General features: G+C 49.7%; 1 protein-coding gene across 1 annotated transcript in view; it reads right to left on the minus strand.

Annotated features, from left to right (window-relative positions):
- Window positions 1-17,570, minus strand: part of mybpc2a (myosin binding protein Ca) — a 55,239-nt gene that overhangs the window by 25,373 nt on the left and 12,296 nt on the right. Inside the window, exons 10-20 of the mRNA XM_055663421.1 lie at window positions 17,503-17,570; window positions 15,938-16,062; window positions 14,137-14,242; window positions 12,956-13,122; window positions 11,121-11,286; window positions 8,896-9,002; window positions 8,203-8,232; window positions 6,303-6,445; window positions 4,714-4,873; window positions 2,271-2,375; window positions 1,114-1,302 (exon numbers count right to left, since the gene is read on the minus strand). The exon at window positions 17,503-17,570 is cut by the window's right edge and continues 65 nt beyond it. Coding sequence (XP_055519396.1) covers window positions 1,114-1,302; window positions 2,271-2,375; window positions 4,714-4,873; window positions 6,303-6,445; window positions 8,203-8,232; window positions 8,896-9,002; window positions 11,121-11,286; window positions 12,956-13,122; window positions 14,137-14,242; window positions 15,938-16,062; window positions 17,503-17,570 — 1,366 coding nt within the window. The remainder of the gene's footprint in view (window positions 1-1,113; window positions 1,303-2,270; window positions 2,376-4,713; window positions 4,874-6,302; window positions 6,446-8,202; window positions 8,233-8,895; window positions 9,003-11,120; window positions 11,287-12,955; window positions 13,123-14,136; window positions 14,243-15,937; window positions 16,063-17,502) is intronic.

Consider the following 17,570-nt stretch of genomic DNA (forward strand, 5'->3'; position numbering starts at 1 on the left):
GCCTGACCCGCTGAATTACTCCAGCACTCTGTGAAACGTCACCTATCCATGTTCTCCACAGATGCTGCCTGACCCACTGAGTTACTCCAGCATGTTGTGACCTGTCTTCAGTGTAAACCAGCATCTGCAGTTCCTTCCTGCACAAGCGATAGGTGGATACACGAGAGGTTGGGTGAGGTGTAGATGGGTGGAGTAGGTGACAAAGGCTGGAGGTGAAAGGGCGACAAACGTGCGTGAGATACGGAGAGGTGAGGAGGAGTGGAATATAAAGTCGGAGGCTGGGAGACGGGGTGGAAGGGGACAGGGGGACAGGGGAAGGGGGGGAGAGGGGGATAAGAGTGAAAGGGAATCAGGGAGGGGAGATGAGCATGGGGAGGAGGATGAGGGTGACTGGGGTAGTGTGAGATGATGGGACAAATGGCAGAGTAGACTCTCTTTAGTCACAGGGTGGTGAATCTGCAGGATTATTTGCCACAGGCCAAGTCAGTGGGTATATTTAATCCATAGATAGATTCTTGATTAGTACGGGTGTCTGTTTGAGGGAGAAGGCAGGAGAATGGGGTTAGCCATGATTGAATGGCGGAGAAGACTGAATGGCCTCATTCTACTCCTATTCCTTGTGACTTGATGGGCCGAATGGCCTAAATCTGCTCCTATAACCTATGAACTTCTGTAATGGGTATGGTGGTGTGGGGGCATTACTAGCGATGACCCCTAACCCACCAGAAAGGAGACACAGGCTATAAAACTTGGCTCGGACAAAACTCTGAACATTAATAGCCCATTATTGCTTTATTTATTCATGTGAGTGTATATATTTATATAATGGTGTATGGACACACTGATGTGTTCTGTAGTCAATGCCTACTATGTTCTGTTGTGCTGAAGCAAAGCAGGAATTTCATGTCTGAAGAAGGGTTTCGGCCCGAAACGTTGCCTATTTCCTTTGCTCCATAGATGCTGCTGCACCCGCTGAGTTTCTCCAGCTTTTTTGTGCAGGAATTTCATTGTCATTTCATCAGGAACACATGACAATAACCTCTCTTGAATCTTGGATTCGTTGGGAAAATCCCGGCTCACCGCCAGCCATCGCCGCCGAGAGTGGCCACTCACCGATGGGCATGAAGGTGCGTGAGGAGATGCTGGGGGGGCTCAGCCCGATACCATTCAGGGCAAACACACGCATCTCGTACTGGCAGCCCTCGATCATCCTGGTGGCCGTGAACTGCGTGGCCTGCAACGGCTCGAAGTTCAGCTTCATCCACCTCATGCTGGTCTTCTTCTTACGTTCCAGCAGGTAGCCTGCGGGAGGAGAGGAGGGAGATAGATGTCCCCGTCAGACTGGGCAGCGTGACGTGTCGCCGGTTCTCTCCCCACCCTCCCCAACTCTCCATCAGCCACGCCCCTCTTTACAAAACCTGACACTCTCTCCCATTAGACTAGTGCGCAGATACAGTGTGGAAACAGGCCCTTCGGCCCACTTAGTCCGTGCCGTCCATCGGTCACCCATTCTCACTAGTTCTATGGTTCCCTACTTGGTCATCCATTTCCCCCACACACAAAGTGGGATATCACAGACTAGTGTGAACAGGTGATCGATGGTTGGCATAGACTCGCTGGGCCGAAGGGCCTCTTTCCATGCTGCATCTCTAATCTAAACTAAACACCCGTTCACGCTAGTTCTGTTATCCCACTTTCTCATCTACTCGCGACACACACGGATCATTTACAGAGGGCAACTACCCTACAAACAAGCACTTCTTGGGGTGTGCCACACCTGTACAGGTACCTGTGTACTGTGTCACAGGTGTGCTGTACCTGTCACAGGTGTGCTGTACCTGTCACAGGTGTGCTGTACCTGTCACAGGTGTGCTGTACCTGTCACAGGTGTGCTGTACCTGTCGCAGGTGTGCTGTACCTGTCGCAGGTGTGCTGTACCTGTCGCAGGTGTGCTGTACCTGTCGCAGGTGTGCTGTACCTGTCGCAGGTGTGCTGTACCTGCCCCAGGTGTACTGTACCTGTCGCAGGTGTACTGTACCTGTCACAGGTGTACTGTACCTGTACAGGTGTGCTGTACCTGTCCTCAGTGTGCTGTACCTGCCCCAGGTGTGCTGTACCTGTCCCGGGGTGCTGTACCTGCCCCAGGTGTGCTGTACCTGTACCTGGCACAGGTGTACCTTACCTGTCCCATGTGTACTATACCTGTCCCAGGTGTGCTGAAACCTGTACCTCTCCCATGTGTGCTGTACCTGTCAGAGGCTGCCCGCCACCTGTCAGAGGCTGCCCGCCATCGAACTTGGGGACGTCCCAGGCTGCTGTGCACCAGTCGTCACCGATGCCGGTGATCTTGACGTTCTCAGGAGCATCAGGAACATCTGCAACACAAAGGGCCATGAACAGGGATGCTCACTCCCCACCGCATAGAACTGCACCAGAACAGCACCAGAACAGCACCAGAACTGCACCAGAACTGCACCAGAACTGCACCAGAACCGCACCAGAACTGCACCAGAACTGCACCAGAACTGCACCAGAACTGCACCAGAATCGCACCAGAACTGCACCAGAACCCCACCAGAACTGCACCAGAACCGCACCAGAACCGCACCAGAACCGCACCAGAACAGCACCAGAACCCCACCAGAACCGCACCAGAACTGCACCAGAACCGCACCAGAACCGCACCAGAACCGCACCAGAACTGCACCAGAACTGCACCAGAACTGCACCAGAACTGCACCAGAACTGCACCAGAACTGCACCAGAACTGCACCAGAACTGCACCAGAACTGCACCAGAACTGCACCAGAACTGCACCAGAACCGCACCAGAACTGCACCAGAACCGCACCAGAACTGCACCAGAACCGCACCAGAACTGCACCAGAACTGCACCAGAACCGCACCAGAACTGCACCAGAACCAGAACTGCACCAGAACCGCACCAGAAACCGCTGCACCAGAACTGCACCAGAACCGCACCAGAACCGCACCAGAACTGCACCAGAACTGCACCAGAACCGCACCAGAACTGCACCAGAACTGCACCAGAACTGCACCAGAACTGCACCAGAAACAGAACTGCACCAGAACTGCACCAGAACTGCACCAGAACTGCACCAGAACCGCACCAGAAACGCACCAGAACTGCACCAGAACTGCACCAGAACTGCACCAGAACTGCACCAGAACCGCACCAGAACTGCACCAGAACCGCACCAGAACTGCACCAGAACTGCACCAGAACTGCACCAGAACTGCACCAGAACTGCACCAGAACTGCACCAGAACTGCACCAGAACTGCACCAGAACTGCACCAGAACCGCACCAGAACTGCACCAGAACTGCACCAGAACCGCACCAGAACTGCACCAGAACAGCACCAGAACTGCAACAGAACTGCACCAGAACCGCACCAGAACTGCACCAGTACTGCACCAGAACCACACCAGAACTGCACCAGAACTGCACCAGAACTGCACCAGAACTGCACCAGAACTGCACCAGAACTGCGAGATGCAGGGTTTAGTGGGATTATGCATTAATGTCAGAGACTGCTGGTGATGTAAAACATTCCGGCTGTTCCCTCCGATCCCTCTGTTCCCACTCTTCCCATTGATCCCACTATTCCCATTCATCCCATGTTCCGCAGAAGGGCCACGACCTGAAACATCACCTATTCCTTCTCTCCACAGATGCTGCCCGTCCCGCTGAGTTACTCCAGCATTTTGTGTCTATCTTCGGTGTAAACTTATATATATGCAGTTCCTTCCTACACATCCCACTGTTCCCATTCATATGGTCAAAAGGGATAGAATCAGGCCATTCAGCCCATCAAGTCCACTCCGCCATTCAATCATGGCTGATCTATATCTCCCTCCTAACCCCATTCTCCTGCCTTCTCCCCATAACCCCTACACCCGTACTAATCAAGAATCTATCTGTCTCTGCCTTAAAAATATCCACTGACTTGTGGCCTCCACAGCCGTCTGTGTGGCAATGTATTCCACAGATTCATCACCCTCTGACTAAAGAAATTCCTCCTCATCTCCTTCCTAAAGGAACGTCCTTTAATTCTGAGGCTGTGCCCTCTAGTCCTAGACTTTCCCACTAGCAAACACCTCCGTTGCCATGCGGTGAGAACGGAGAGGTTGAGAAGGAGTTTCTTCCCAGAGGCAATTCGGACTGTAAACGCCTATCTCACCAGGGACTAACTCTACTGAATGTTTTCCTTCCATTATCTATTATGTAAAAGAATATGTGTGTTATGATTGTGTTTATAATTTGTTTGGTTGTTTTGTTGTTTGTCTTTTGCACAAACGTCCGCGAGCATTGCCACTTTCATTTCACTGCACATCTCGTATGTGTATGTGACAAATAAACTTGACTTGACTTGACTAGTGAAAGCTTTGCACTGTTCCCACAGTGTCCACTCATCCCATTGTATCCATCTCCCCCTCCCCACCACCCCACCATTCCGACTGCCCCAATAGACAATAGACAATAGGTGCAGGAGTAGGCCATTCAGCCCTTCGAGCCAGCACCGCCATTCAATGTGATCATCCCCAATCAGTACCCCGTTCCTGCCTTCTCCCCATATCCCCTGTCTCCGCTATTTTAAGAGCCCTCTCTCTTGAAAGCATCCAGAGAACTGGTCTCCACCGCCCTCTGAGGCAGAGAATTCCACAGACTCACCACTCCCTCCAGACCTACCGACAACTTTGACGAGGATGACAGCCTTGTCCTCCCCAGACGGGTTCTTCACCACGATGTTGTACTTGGCCTCATCCTCCCGCAACGCTCCCTCCACCATGAAGCTGCTGTGGCTATCCTTGGTCTCGATGCGGCAGCGCCCTTCTGTCTCGTTGAACACCTGGGTACAGAGGGGACAGGGGGAGTGAGCGAGGGGTCGGGTCACTCCGTGCAGGAAGCAACTGCAGGCGCTGGTTCAAATCGAAGATGGACAGACACAAAGTGCTGGAGTAACTCAGCGGGACAGGCAGCGTCTCTGGAGAGAAGGAATGGGTGACGATTTGGGTCGAGACCCTTCTTCAGACTGACCCACTGAGTTACTCCAGCACTCTGTGAAACGTCACCTATCCATGTTCCCCACAGATGCTGCCTGACCCACTGAGTTACTCCAGCACTCTGTGAAACGTCACCTATCCATGTTCTCCACAGATGCTGCCTGACCCGCTGAGTTACTCCAGCATTTTGTGTCCATCCAGCATCGTATCGGGCCGAAACTCTGTGAAACGTCACCTATCCATGTTCTCCACAGATGCTGCCTGACCCGCTGAGTTACTCCAGCACTCTGTGAAACGTCACCTATCCATGTTCTCCACAGATGCTGCCTGACCCGCTGAGTTACTCCAGCATCTGTGTGTCTATCATCATAATGAACTCCAGCATCGTATCGGGCTGAAACTCTTCTGGAAATAGGCAACGTTTCGGGCCGAAACCCGGAAGGGTTTCGGCCCGACTCAAACGTTACCTATTTCCTTCACTCCACAGATGCTGCTGCACCAGCTGAGTTACTCCAGCACTCTGTGAAACGGCACCTATCCATGTTCTCCCCAGATCCACCCCTGACCCGCACTAACCTGAGTTACACACACACACTCTGGGGCCTTTTGTTTTTGTAAACTTAACCTGTAAACCTGCACTTGTTTCTTCATAGATTCACCTCATTGATTGTGTGTGTGTGTGGTCTGGTTTAGATAGATAGATTCCAGAGCTCTGGGACTCAAGAGGCTGCATGGAGTGGTTGACCCAGCCCAGTCGATCATGGGCCCAGCTCTCCCCTCCATCGAAAACATCTCCGCCAGGCTCTGCCTCAAGACGGCAGTGGCATCTATCATCCCCACCATCCACCCCAGTATACCAGCACTAACCTACACACACACACACACACACTGGGGACAATTTACAATTTCACCAATGCCAATTAACCTACAAACCCGCTGTCTTTGGAGTGTGGGAGGAAACCGGAGCGCCCGGAGAAAACCCACGCAGGTCACGGGAAGAACGTGCAAACTCCGTACAGACAGCACCCGTGGTCGGGATGGAACCCGGGTCTCTGGCGCTGTGAGGCAGCAGCTCTACCCGCTGCACCACCGTGCCTTAGATTCTAGAAGGCACTATTTGGAAGGAAACTATTTGCAAAAGGCTCTTTTAGATCTCGTTTTGTCGAAAGGAAAGAGGCCATCGTGCCCGCCTTGTTCTTTGTACAAATTGTTTCAACAAAGCTGTCAATTGGGAGGAGAGAAGCTGAGAGGGGGGGGGGAGCTCGGACTGCTCACCTGGTCGGCCTTGAACCAGGTAACCTCTGGAGGGGGTTCACCACTGATGTCCACATCCAAACGCAACTTGTTCCCAGCGACCACAACAATAGTGTTCTGCGACACCACTGTGCCCGTGCAGTCCAGGTGGATCTTAGGAGGTTCTGTGTCGGATGGAGCAGAGAAACGGAGACAGGAATTACGCAACATCGCCAGGCAGGAGGAGGGAACAAGGCTTACAGACAATATAGGATCAGTATGGGTGGGCACTTGACGTACAGCACTGGCACGATGGGCCGAAGGGCCTGTCCCCTCGCACGTGGGGAAAGGGAGTCACACAGCAAGCAGGTGAGGGAGGCAAGGTGTGCAGGAAAGGGGGAACGAGGGAAATAACGTGAACACCTCATGGAGGAACAAAGAAACATTGGTGGGAACAAGAGAGAGATAGAGAGAGAGAAAGAGAGAGAGAGAAGAGAAAGGTAGACATAGAGGGAGAGAGAAAGAGAATGAGTGAGAGAAAGGAGAGAGGGCAAGACTGGAGAGAGAGAGTGGGCGAGGGAGAAAGAGAGAGAGAGAGAAAGAGAGAGATAGAGAGAGATAGAGAGAGAGAGAGAGAGAGAGAGAGAGAGAGAGAGAGAGAGAGATAGAGAGAGAGAGATAGATAGAGAGATAGATAGAGAGATAGATAGAGAGATAGATAGAGAGATAGATAGAGAGAGAGATAGAGAGAGAGAGAGAGAGAGAGAGAGAGAGAGAGAGAGAGAGATAGAGAGATAGAGAGATAGAGAGATAGAGAGAGAGAGAGATAGAGAGATAGAGAGATAGATAGATAGATAGATAGATAGATAGATAGATAGATAGATAGATAGATAGATAGAGAGAGAGAGAGAGATAGAGAGAGAGAGAGAGAGAGAGAGAGAGAGAGAGAGAGAGAGAGATAGAGATAGAGAGATAGAGAGATAGAGAGATAGAGAGATAGAGAGATAGAGAGAGATAGAGAGAGAGAGAGATAGAGAGAGATAGATAGAGAGAGAGAGAGAGAGATAGAGAGAGATAGAGAGAGAGAGAGAGAGAGAGAGAGAGAGAGAGAGAGAGAGAGAGAGAGAGAGAGAGAGAGAGAGAGAGAGAGAGAGAGAGAGAGAGATAGAGAGAGAGAGAGACAGAGATAGAGAGAGATAGAGAGATAGAGAGAGATAGAGAGAGAGATAGAGATAGAGATAGAGAGATAGATAGAGAGAGAGATAGAGAGAGAGAGAGAGAGAGAGAGAGAGAGAGTGAGATAGAGAGAGAGAGATAGATAGAGAGAGAGAGAGAGAGATAGATAGATAGATAGAGATAGATAGATAGATAGATAGATAGATAGATAGATAGATAGATAGAGAGAGATACATAGAGAGCGATAGATAGATAGATAGATAGATAGAGAGATAGATGTGGAGAGATGATGAGGATAGGGAGACGTTGAGAGAAAGCGAGGGAGGGGGAGAGGTGGAGAGATGAGAGTTTAAGGTGGAGTTTAGTTTAGAGATACAGCACAGAAACAGGTCCTTCGGCCCATCGAGTCCGTGCCGACCAGCGACCCCACGCACTAGGGCCAATTTACAATTTTTTAACCTAAGCCAATTATCCCACAAACCCGCACATCTTTGGAGAGTGGGAGGAAACCGGAGCGCCCGGAGAAAACCCACGAGGTCTACTCTACAGCACCCATAGTCAGGATTGAACCTGGGTCTCTGGCCATTAGAGGCAGCAGCTCTACCCGCTGCGCCACCGTTCCGCGTGTAAGTGACTGACACACGGCACCCGTGGGGCTCCTTGCACCAGGTACAACAATTTGCACGCATGCCAAACAAAAATGCAAAGACAACATTTAAAAGAAAGGATTTCAGCACAAGGTCTATCACCAATATTGAGAACGTACCTTGTCGGGGAACATAGTCAATTTTAATCTCTGGAAGAAAGAGAGAAAAAATAAAATGGTCAGAAAATGGAAACATTAGGTTTTATTTTGAGGGGTGAGGCCACTCACCCCTTCAATCCTGTTCTATCACTGAATGAGATTGTGGATGATCTGGGCTTGATTGCATCCACTCGCTCCATCCAGCTCCCTGTCTCCTTGCCAGTCTCAAATTACCAGTAGTATGTGATTCCCCAGCCTGGGCTTCCTGTGGGACAACGTTCCAAACCTACTGCTGAACTGTCATAGGAGCAGATTTAGGCCATTCGGCCCATCGAGTCTTCTCCCCCGTTCAATCGTGGCTGATCTATCTCTCCCTCATTAACCCCATTCTCCTGCCTTCTCCCCATAACCCCTGACACCCGCACTAATCAAGAATCTATCTATCTCTGCCTTAAAAATATCCACAGCCTTCTGTGTGGCAAAGAATTCCACAAATTCACCACCCTCTGACTAAAGAAATTCCTCCTCATCTCCTGCCTAATGGAACGTCCTTTAATTCTGAGGCTGTGCCCTCTGGTCCTAGACTCTCCCACTAGTGGAAACATCCTCCCCACATCTTCTCCTATCCAGGCCCCTCACTAAGATTTCCCGCCACGTATGTTTTAGTCCCGGAGTTAAGGAGGAGAGAGGGGGAAGCTTGGATGTGATCCATACCCAGGAAGTTGAGCTTGGCCGATATGGAGAGGGCGTATCCATTAGGGATGAAGGTGTAGTCAGCCTCATCTTCTGGAGTGATGTCGTCGATGACCAGTTTATGAATCCTGAGGACAGGACAAATGCGAGTCAGAGGGAGAGGGAGAGAGGGAGAGAGGGATTACAGGAGAGAAGAATCATCCCTCAACTCACCTTGGTGAAGAGAAAACCACACACAGTGATCAATACTCCACAATATCTACAACCCAGTCCTGATCGTCAAGGCTACCTTGCTCTTTGGGCTTCTAGGAGCAAAAATTAGGCCATCAAGACGACCCTGCCATTCAATCAAGGTTGGTCTTTCTATCCATCCCAACCCCATTCTCCTGCCTTAAATTCCATTTGGAATATTTTGGAGGACCAATAAACCAAGAACCAAGAAGAACTTCTTTACTAGAATGTTGCCTGGGTTTCAGCAACTAAGTTACAGAGAAAGGTTGAACAAGTTAGGTCTTTATTCTTTGGAGCGCAGAAGGTTAAGGGGGGACTTGATAGAGGTTTTTAAAATGATGAGAGGGATAGACAGAGTTGACGTGGAAAAGCTTTTCCCACTGAGAGTAGGGAAGATTCAAACAAGGGGACATGACTTGAGAATTAAGGGACTGAAGTTTAGGGGTAACATGAGGGGGAACTTCTTTACTCAGAGAGTGGTAGCTGTGTGGAATGAGCTTCCAGTGAAGGTGGTGGAGGCAGGTTCGTTTTTATCATTTAAAAATAAATTGGATAGTTATATGGACGGGAAGGGAATGGAGGGTTATGGTCTGAGCGCAGGTATATGGGACTAGGGGAGATTATGTGTTCGGCACGGACTAGAAGGGTCGAGATGGCCTGTTTCCGTGCTGTAATTGTTATATGGTTTATATGGTTAAGAACAAGAACCTTCTCCCCATAAGCCCTGATACCCGTATTAATCAATAGATTAATCAGTAATCTAAGCCTTAAAAATATCCATTGACTTGGCCTCCACAGACTTCATTTTTTTTTCGTTTTTGGAGATACAGCACGTGAAAACAGGCCCTTCGGCCCACCGAGTCCGTGCCGACCAGCGATCCCCGCACACTAACACTATCCTACACACACTAGGGACAATTTTACATTTACACCAAGCCAATTAACCGACAAACCTGTACATGTTTGGAGTGTGGGAGGAAACCGAAGATCTCGGAGAAAACCCACGCAGGTCACGGGGAGAACATGCAAACTCCGTACAGACAGCGCCCGTAGTCGGGATCGAACCCGGGTCTTCGCTGCTAGGCAGCAACTCTACCGCTGCGCCACCGTGACCACCCCTTGGCAAAGAATTCCACAGATTCACCACCCTCTGAGTGAAGAAATTCCACCTCACACAAAGTGTATGGGTGTATGGAACAAGCTGCCAGAGGAGGTAGTTGAGGCTGGGACTATCCCAACTTTTAAGACACAGTTATAGACAAGGTACATGGATAGGACAGGTTTGGAGGGATATGGACCAAATGCTGGCAGGTGGGACCAGTGTAGCAGGGACATGTTGGCCGGTGTGGACAAGTTGGGCCGAAGGGCCTATTTCCATGCTGTATCACTCTATAGAAACATAGAAACATAGAAATAGGTGCAGGAGTAGAGGCCATTCGGCCCTTCGAGCCTGCACCGCCATTCAATATGATCATGGCTGATCATCCAACTCAGTATCCCGTACCTGCCTTCTCTCCATACCCCCTGATCCCTTAGCCACAAGGGCCACATCTAACTCCCTCTTAAATATAGCCAATGAACTGGCCTCGACTACCCTCTGTGGCAGAGAGTTCCAGAGATTCACCACTCTCTGTGTGAAAAAAGTTCTTCTCATCTCGGTTTTAAAGGATTTCCCCCTTATCCTTAAGCTGTGACCCCTTGTTCTGGACTTCCCCCCAATGTTCCTGCATTACATAGGGAGAAATTCTGCAGGAGTAGGCCATTGCCCTTCGGTTTGCACCGCCATTTTATGATCATGGCTGATCATCCAACTCAGTATCCCGTACCTGCCTTTTTAATACCCTCTGATCCCCTTGAGTTCCTGCATTGGTGTTGATCTCCTCTAAAAGTACATCCTGAATTCTGAGGCTGTGCCCTCTAGTCCTAGACTCTCCCACTAGTGGAAACATCCTCTCCACACCCACTCTATCCAGGCCATTCACCATTTGATTGCAGAGACTGGAGTCTGGTCTCACCTGCCCTTGTGGGTGATGTGGATGCGTTTGCTGGGAATCACCTCTATGCCGTTCTTCAGCCACTTGCCTGTGACCTTAGCATCGGAAACCTCACACTTAAACACCGCTTGTTCCTGGGCCTTCAGCGTGAGGTCAGCAAAACTCTGCAACACCTCCAGAATCTTGTCTGGAACACAGAAAAAACACTTCACCCACTGTGAACACGAGCGGCTCCGTGTTCTTGCTTTGGAGATACAGTGCGGAAACATAGAAACATAGACAATAGGTGCAGGAGTAGAGGCCATTCGGCCCTTCCAGCCTGCACCATTCGCCATTCAATATGATCATGGCTGATCATCCAACTCAGTATCCCGTACCTGCCTTCTCTCCATACCCCCTGATCCTTTAGCCACAAGGGCCACATCTAACTCCCTCTTAAATATAGCCAATGAACTGTGTGTGGCCTCAACTACCTTCTGTGGCAGAGAATTCCACAGATTCACCACTCTCTGTGTGGGGAAAAAAATGTTTTTCTCATCTCAGCCGTAAAAGATTTCCCCCTTATCCTTAAACTGTGTGTGTGGCCCCTTGTCCTGGACTTCCCCAACATCGGGAACAATCTTCCTGCATCTAGCCTGTCCAATCCCTTAAGAATTTTGTAAGTTTCTATAAGACAATTTGCAGAGGTCAATTGAACCTGCAAACCTGCACGTCTTTGGAATATGGGAAGAAACCGGAGAACCCGGAGAAAATCCATGTGGTCAAAGGGAGATGGACACAAAATGCCGGAGTAACTCAGCGGGACAGGCAGCATCTCTGGCGAGAAGGAATGGGTGACGTTTCGCGACACTTCTTCAGAGAAAGTCTAGAGATATGGAACGGTAAGGCGTGAAAATGGCACATAGTCAATAGCTGCAGGAGTAGAGGCCATTCGGCCCTTCGAGCCAGCACCGCCATTCAATATGATCATGGCTGATCATCCAACTCAGTATCCCGTACCTGCCTTCTCTCCTACCCCCTGATCCCCTTAGCCACAAGGGCCACATCTAACTCCCTCTTAAATATAGCCAATGAACTGTGGCCTCGACTACCCTCTGTGGCAGAGAGTTCCAGAGATTCACCACTCTCTGTGTGAAAAAGTTCTTCTCATCTCGGTTTTAAAGGATTTCCCCCTTATCCTTAAACTGTGACCCCTTGTCCTGGACTTCCCCAACATCGGGAACAATCTTCCTGCATCTAGCCTGTCCAACCCCTTGGGTCAGCTCCACCAGCTACACAAAGCCACTGCGGGCATCAATTAGTTCACACAGGGGGGGTGATTTTAATTCTGACCAGATCCCTGGCATCAAAGGAAGAACTCAGCTGGTCAGGCAGGATCTGCGGAGTCTGAAGACAGGTCCAGTCCTGAAACGCCGTCTGTCCGTTCCCTCCACAGATGCTGCTGCCCGACCCATTAAGTTTCTCCAGCACTTTGTGTGTTGGTGAAGAGTTCAGCCTTTGTAGTCCTTTGTACTTCCTTGGTGGTGAGGAAGTTAGATGCTGCAACTTAATATAATGCGAGTGGTTTATACATGGAAGGTCAGATACCCAACCATGTGTTAGACAATAGACAATAGACAATGGGTGCAGGAGTAGAGGCCATTCGGCCCTTCCAGCCAGCACCATTCGCCATTCAATATGATCATGGCTGATCATCCCCAATCAGTACCCCGTTCCTGCCTTCTCCCCTGTTGTCTATTATCTATTGACATGCGTGATTCTGTGCGCGTGGAAACTCCACATAGACAGCAACCGAGGTCAGGATTGAATTAAGATGACCTAGAGGAGGTCCACCCTCTCCTCCAGCCTCCCCATACCTTCCACAATCAGGTCGGCCTCAGATTCCCCGCCGTTGGTCTTGATCTTGTAGCGCCCCGCGTCACCTTTAATGACCTCGTTGATGATTAGGAAATGCTTCTTCCCGTCCTTCTTAATACGAAATCTCAAAGCTTCGTCGCGGGTCAGATCAACTCCGTTCTTTGACCTACGAGACAAGGTCCAAAGCAGGAGAAGAGGATAGTGAGAGGTTCTGGAAACGATATGGACCCTTCAAAAAGGTCATGTGATAGGAGCAGAATTAGGCCATTCGGCCCATCAAGACCACATTACAGAGAAACGCGAGGTGTTACATTTTGGGAAGTCTAACATGGGCAGGACCTACGCAGTGAAAAGGGATCTAGGAGTACAGGTGCATGGTTCCTTGAAGGTCCAATCGCAGGTGGATAAGGTGGTCAAAAAGGCTTTTGGCACTTTGGCCTTCAGAGAGTATTGAGAGGTCATATCGCAGTTGTACAAGAATTTGGTGAGACTGCATTGTGTTCAGCTCTGGGCAACATGTTATAGAAAAGATGTCGCCAAGCTGGGAAGGACACAGAGAAGATTTACGAGGATGTTGCCAGGACTAGAGGGTGTGAGCTACAGGGAGAGGTTGAGCAGGCTGGGTCTCTATTCCCTGGAGCGCAGGAGGATGAGGGGTGATCTTATAGAGGTGTATAAAATCATGAGAGGAATAGATCGGGCAGAGTCTCTAGCCCAGAGTAGGGGAATCGAGGACCAGAGGACACGGGTTTAAGGTGAAGGGGGAAAGATTTAATAGGAATCTGAGGGGTGACTTTTTCACACAGAGGGTGGTGGGTGTATGGAACGAGCTGCCAGAGGAGGTAGTTGAGGCTGGGACTATCCCAACGTTTAAGACACAGTTAGACAGGTTACATGGATAGGACAGGTTTGGAGGGATATGGACCAAATGCTGGCAGGTGGGACTAGTGTAGCTGGGACATGTTGGCTGATGTGGGTAAGTTGGGCCTGTGTCCACACGTTGTATCACTATGACTCTCTAAGTCTACTCCCCCATTCAATCATGGCTGATCTATCTCTCCCCCCGAACCCCATTCTCCGGCCTTCTCCCCCACAACCAGCGCCATGTCGGAGATCAGGAAATCCTTGCCCACCTCCCTCTCCCCCATCCCTTCTTACTGACACGGTGATATCTCCTCACCAGACGACAACAGCTCCCTCCTCCGACACCTCGCAGTCGAACTCCACCCGATCCTCAACGAAAACGTGTTGGTCGTCCAGAGGCACGTTAATCACAACAGGAGGCTCTGAGAAACACAGAGATGGACATTCAGGGTTTGGACACGCTAGAGGCACGAAACATGTTCCCCATGTTGGGGGAGTCCAGAACCAGGGGCCACACACACAGTTTAAACATGTAAGATTGTTAAGGGTTTGTACACACTAGAGGCAGGAAACATGTTCCCAATGTTGGGGGAGTCCAGAACCAGGGGCCACACACACAGTTTAAACATGTAAGATTGTTAAGGGTTTGTACACACTAGAGGCAGGAAACATGTTCCCAATGTTGGGGGAGTCCAGAACCAGGGGCCACACACACAGTTTAAACATGTAAGATTGTTAAGGGTTTGTACACACTAGAGGCAGGAAACATGTTCCCAATGTTGGGGGAGTCCAGAACCAGGGGCCACACACACAGTTTAAACATATAAGATTGTTAAGGGTTTGTACACACTAGAGGCAGGAAACATGTTCCCCATGTCGGGGGAGTCCAGAACCAGGGGCCACACACACAGTTTAAACATGTAAGATTGTTAAGGGTTTGGACGCGCTTGATGTCCAGGGACATGATGGAAGACGAGAGAATGGAGCAGCTGGGCTTGTACACTCTGGAGTTTAGAAGGATGAGAGGGGATCTCATTGAAACATATAAGATTATTAAGGGTTTGGATATGCTAGATGCAGGAAACATATTCCCGATGTTGGGGGAGTCCAGAACCAGGGGCCACACACACAGTTTAAGAATAAGGAGTAAGCCATTTAGAACGGAGACGAGGAAACACTTTTTCTCACAGAGAGTGGTGAGTCTGTGGAATTCTCTGCCTCAGAGGGCGGTGGAGGCCGGTTCTCTGGATTCTTTCAAGAGAGAGCTAGATAGGGCTCTTAAAGATAGTGGAGTCAGGGGATATGGGGAGAAGGCAGGAATGGGGTACTGATTGGGGATGATCAACCATGATCACATTGAATGGCGGTGCTGGCTCGAAGGGCTGAATGGCCTCCTCCTGCACCTATTGTCTATTGTGTATTGAGTGACCACAGGATGACACTGGTGCTGGTCAACCACCACGAGTGATGTGGAGAGGATGTTTCCACTAGTGGGAGAGTCTAGGACCAGAGGGCACAGCCTCAGAATTAAAGGACGTTCCATTAGAAAGGAGATGAGATTGAATTTCTTTAGTCAGAGGGTGGTGAATCTGTGGAATTCTTTGCTACAGACGGCTGTGGGGGCCAAGTCAACGGATATTTTTAAGGCGGAGATAGATAGATTCTTGTGTTCAAGAAGGAACTGCAGATGCTGGAAGATCGAAGGTACACAAAATTGCTGGAGAAACTCAGCGGGTGCAGCAGCATCTATGGAGCGAAGGAAATAGGCGACGTTTTGGGCCAAAACCCTTCTTCAGACTGGATCTAGATAGATTCTTGATTAGTGCGGGGTTATGGTGTCAGGAAAAGGCAGGAGGATGGGGTTGAGAGGGAGAGATGGATCAGCCATGATTGAATGGTGGAGTGGACTTGATGGGCTGAATGGCCTCATTCTTGTTTCTGAAACCAGTGAAGTTATGAAACATGTGTGCCTTGTCACACCTCCGCGTTTAATTCATCATCTTACAAATGTACATCCAGTTATTCCTTTAACCTGTAGAACCAGAGGTCACAGCCCCAGAATTAACGGAGGTTGGTTTAGGAAGGGGATGAGGAGGAGGTGAAGAGGCCACACTCACCTCGTACAAACAGGTCTGCGGTACATTTGTCCTCGCCAATTATACACTCGTATTCTGCATCATCAGCCAACGTGCAGTTCTTGATGGTCAGAACCCTCTTCAGGCCGATCATCTCAAAGGTGTATCTGTGAAGAAAGGGGCAGATAGACGGCCGGTGAGAGACAGACTCACACCCAGCCAGCGAGCCCACCTCCCCTGCTAGATCGCAACAAGGGCTTCAACAACTAAGTTACAGAGATAGGTTGAATAAGTTAGGTCTTTATTCTCTGGAGCGCAGAAGGTTAAGGGGGGACTTGATAGAGGTCTTTAAAATGATGAGAGGGATAGACAGAGTTGATGTGGACAAGCTTTTCCCTTTGAGAATAGGGAAGATTCAAACAAGAGGACATGACTTCAGAATTAAGGGACAGAAGTTTAGGGGTAATATGAGGGGGAACTTCTTTACTCAGAGAGTGGTAGCGGTGTGGAATGAGCTTCCAGTGGAAGTGGTGGAGGCAGGTTCATTGGTATCATTTAAAAATAAATTAGATAGGCATATGGATGAGAAGGGAATGGAGGGTTATGGTATGAGTGCAGGCAGGTGGGACTAAGGGGAAAAAAAGTTGTTCGGCACGGACTTGTAGGGCCGAGATGGCCTGTTTCCGTGCTGTAATTGTTATATGGTTATATGGTCAGTGGGGGCGCAGCGGGTGGAGCTGCTGCCTCACAGCGCCAGAGACTCCATCAGGTTCCATCCTGACTGTGCGGAGTTTGCACGTTCTCCCTGTGACCTGCGTGGGTTTTCTCACTCATTCCAACCACGTGCGGGTTCGTGGGTTAATTGGCTTCGTTAAAAAAAAAAGAAAATTGACCCAGGTGTGTGGGATAGTATGGGTGATCGATGGGCAGCACGGACTTGCTGGGCTGAAGGGCCTGTTTCTGTGCTGTATTTCTAAACTAACCTAATAATGAATCATGAAAGGCCTGGATAGAGTGGATGTGGAGAGGATGTTTCCACTAGTGGGAGAGTCTAGGACCAGAGAGCACAGCCTCAGAATTAAAGGACGTTCCTTTAGGAAGGAGATGAGGAGGAATTTCTTTAGCCACAGGGTGGTGAATCTGTGGAATTCTTTGCCACAAGTCAGTGGAGATTTTTCTTGAAGGTAGACAAAAATGCTGGGGAAACTCAGCGGGTGCAGCAGCATCTATGGAGCGAAGGAAATAGGCAACGTTTCGGGCCGAGACCCTTCTTCAGACTTTTTCTTGATTAGTGCGGGTGTCAGGGGTTACGGGGAGAAGGCAGGAGAATGGGGTTAGGAGGGAGAGATAGATCAGCCATGATTGGATGGTGGAGTAGACGTGATGGGCCGAATGGCCTAATCCTGCTCCTATCCCTTATGACCCCCTCAAGGAGTGTAACCGTGCCGATATACAAGACTTTGCCTTCCATCACAGTGAGGAGGAGATTCACTGTGTACATTGTGTTAAGTGTGTGTCTTGGTTCTTTGTTAGTGTGTGACTGCAGAAACCAAATGACAATAAGCGGTAATGTAATGTAATGTAATGCAATGTAATGTAATGTATACCTGCCACTCGGACGGACTTCCTTGCCGTTCTTCAGCCACTTCACATCCATGTTGGGGTTTCCCAACTC

The sequence above is a fragment of the Leucoraja erinacea genome, chromosome 37, assembly GCF_028641065.1.
Source record: "Leucoraja erinacea ecotype New England chromosome 37, Leri_hhj_1, whole genome shotgun sequence".
In the NCBI taxonomy this organism is placed as follows: domain Eukaryota; kingdom Metazoa; phylum Chordata; class Chondrichthyes; order Rajiformes; family Rajidae; genus Leucoraja; species Leucoraja erinaceus.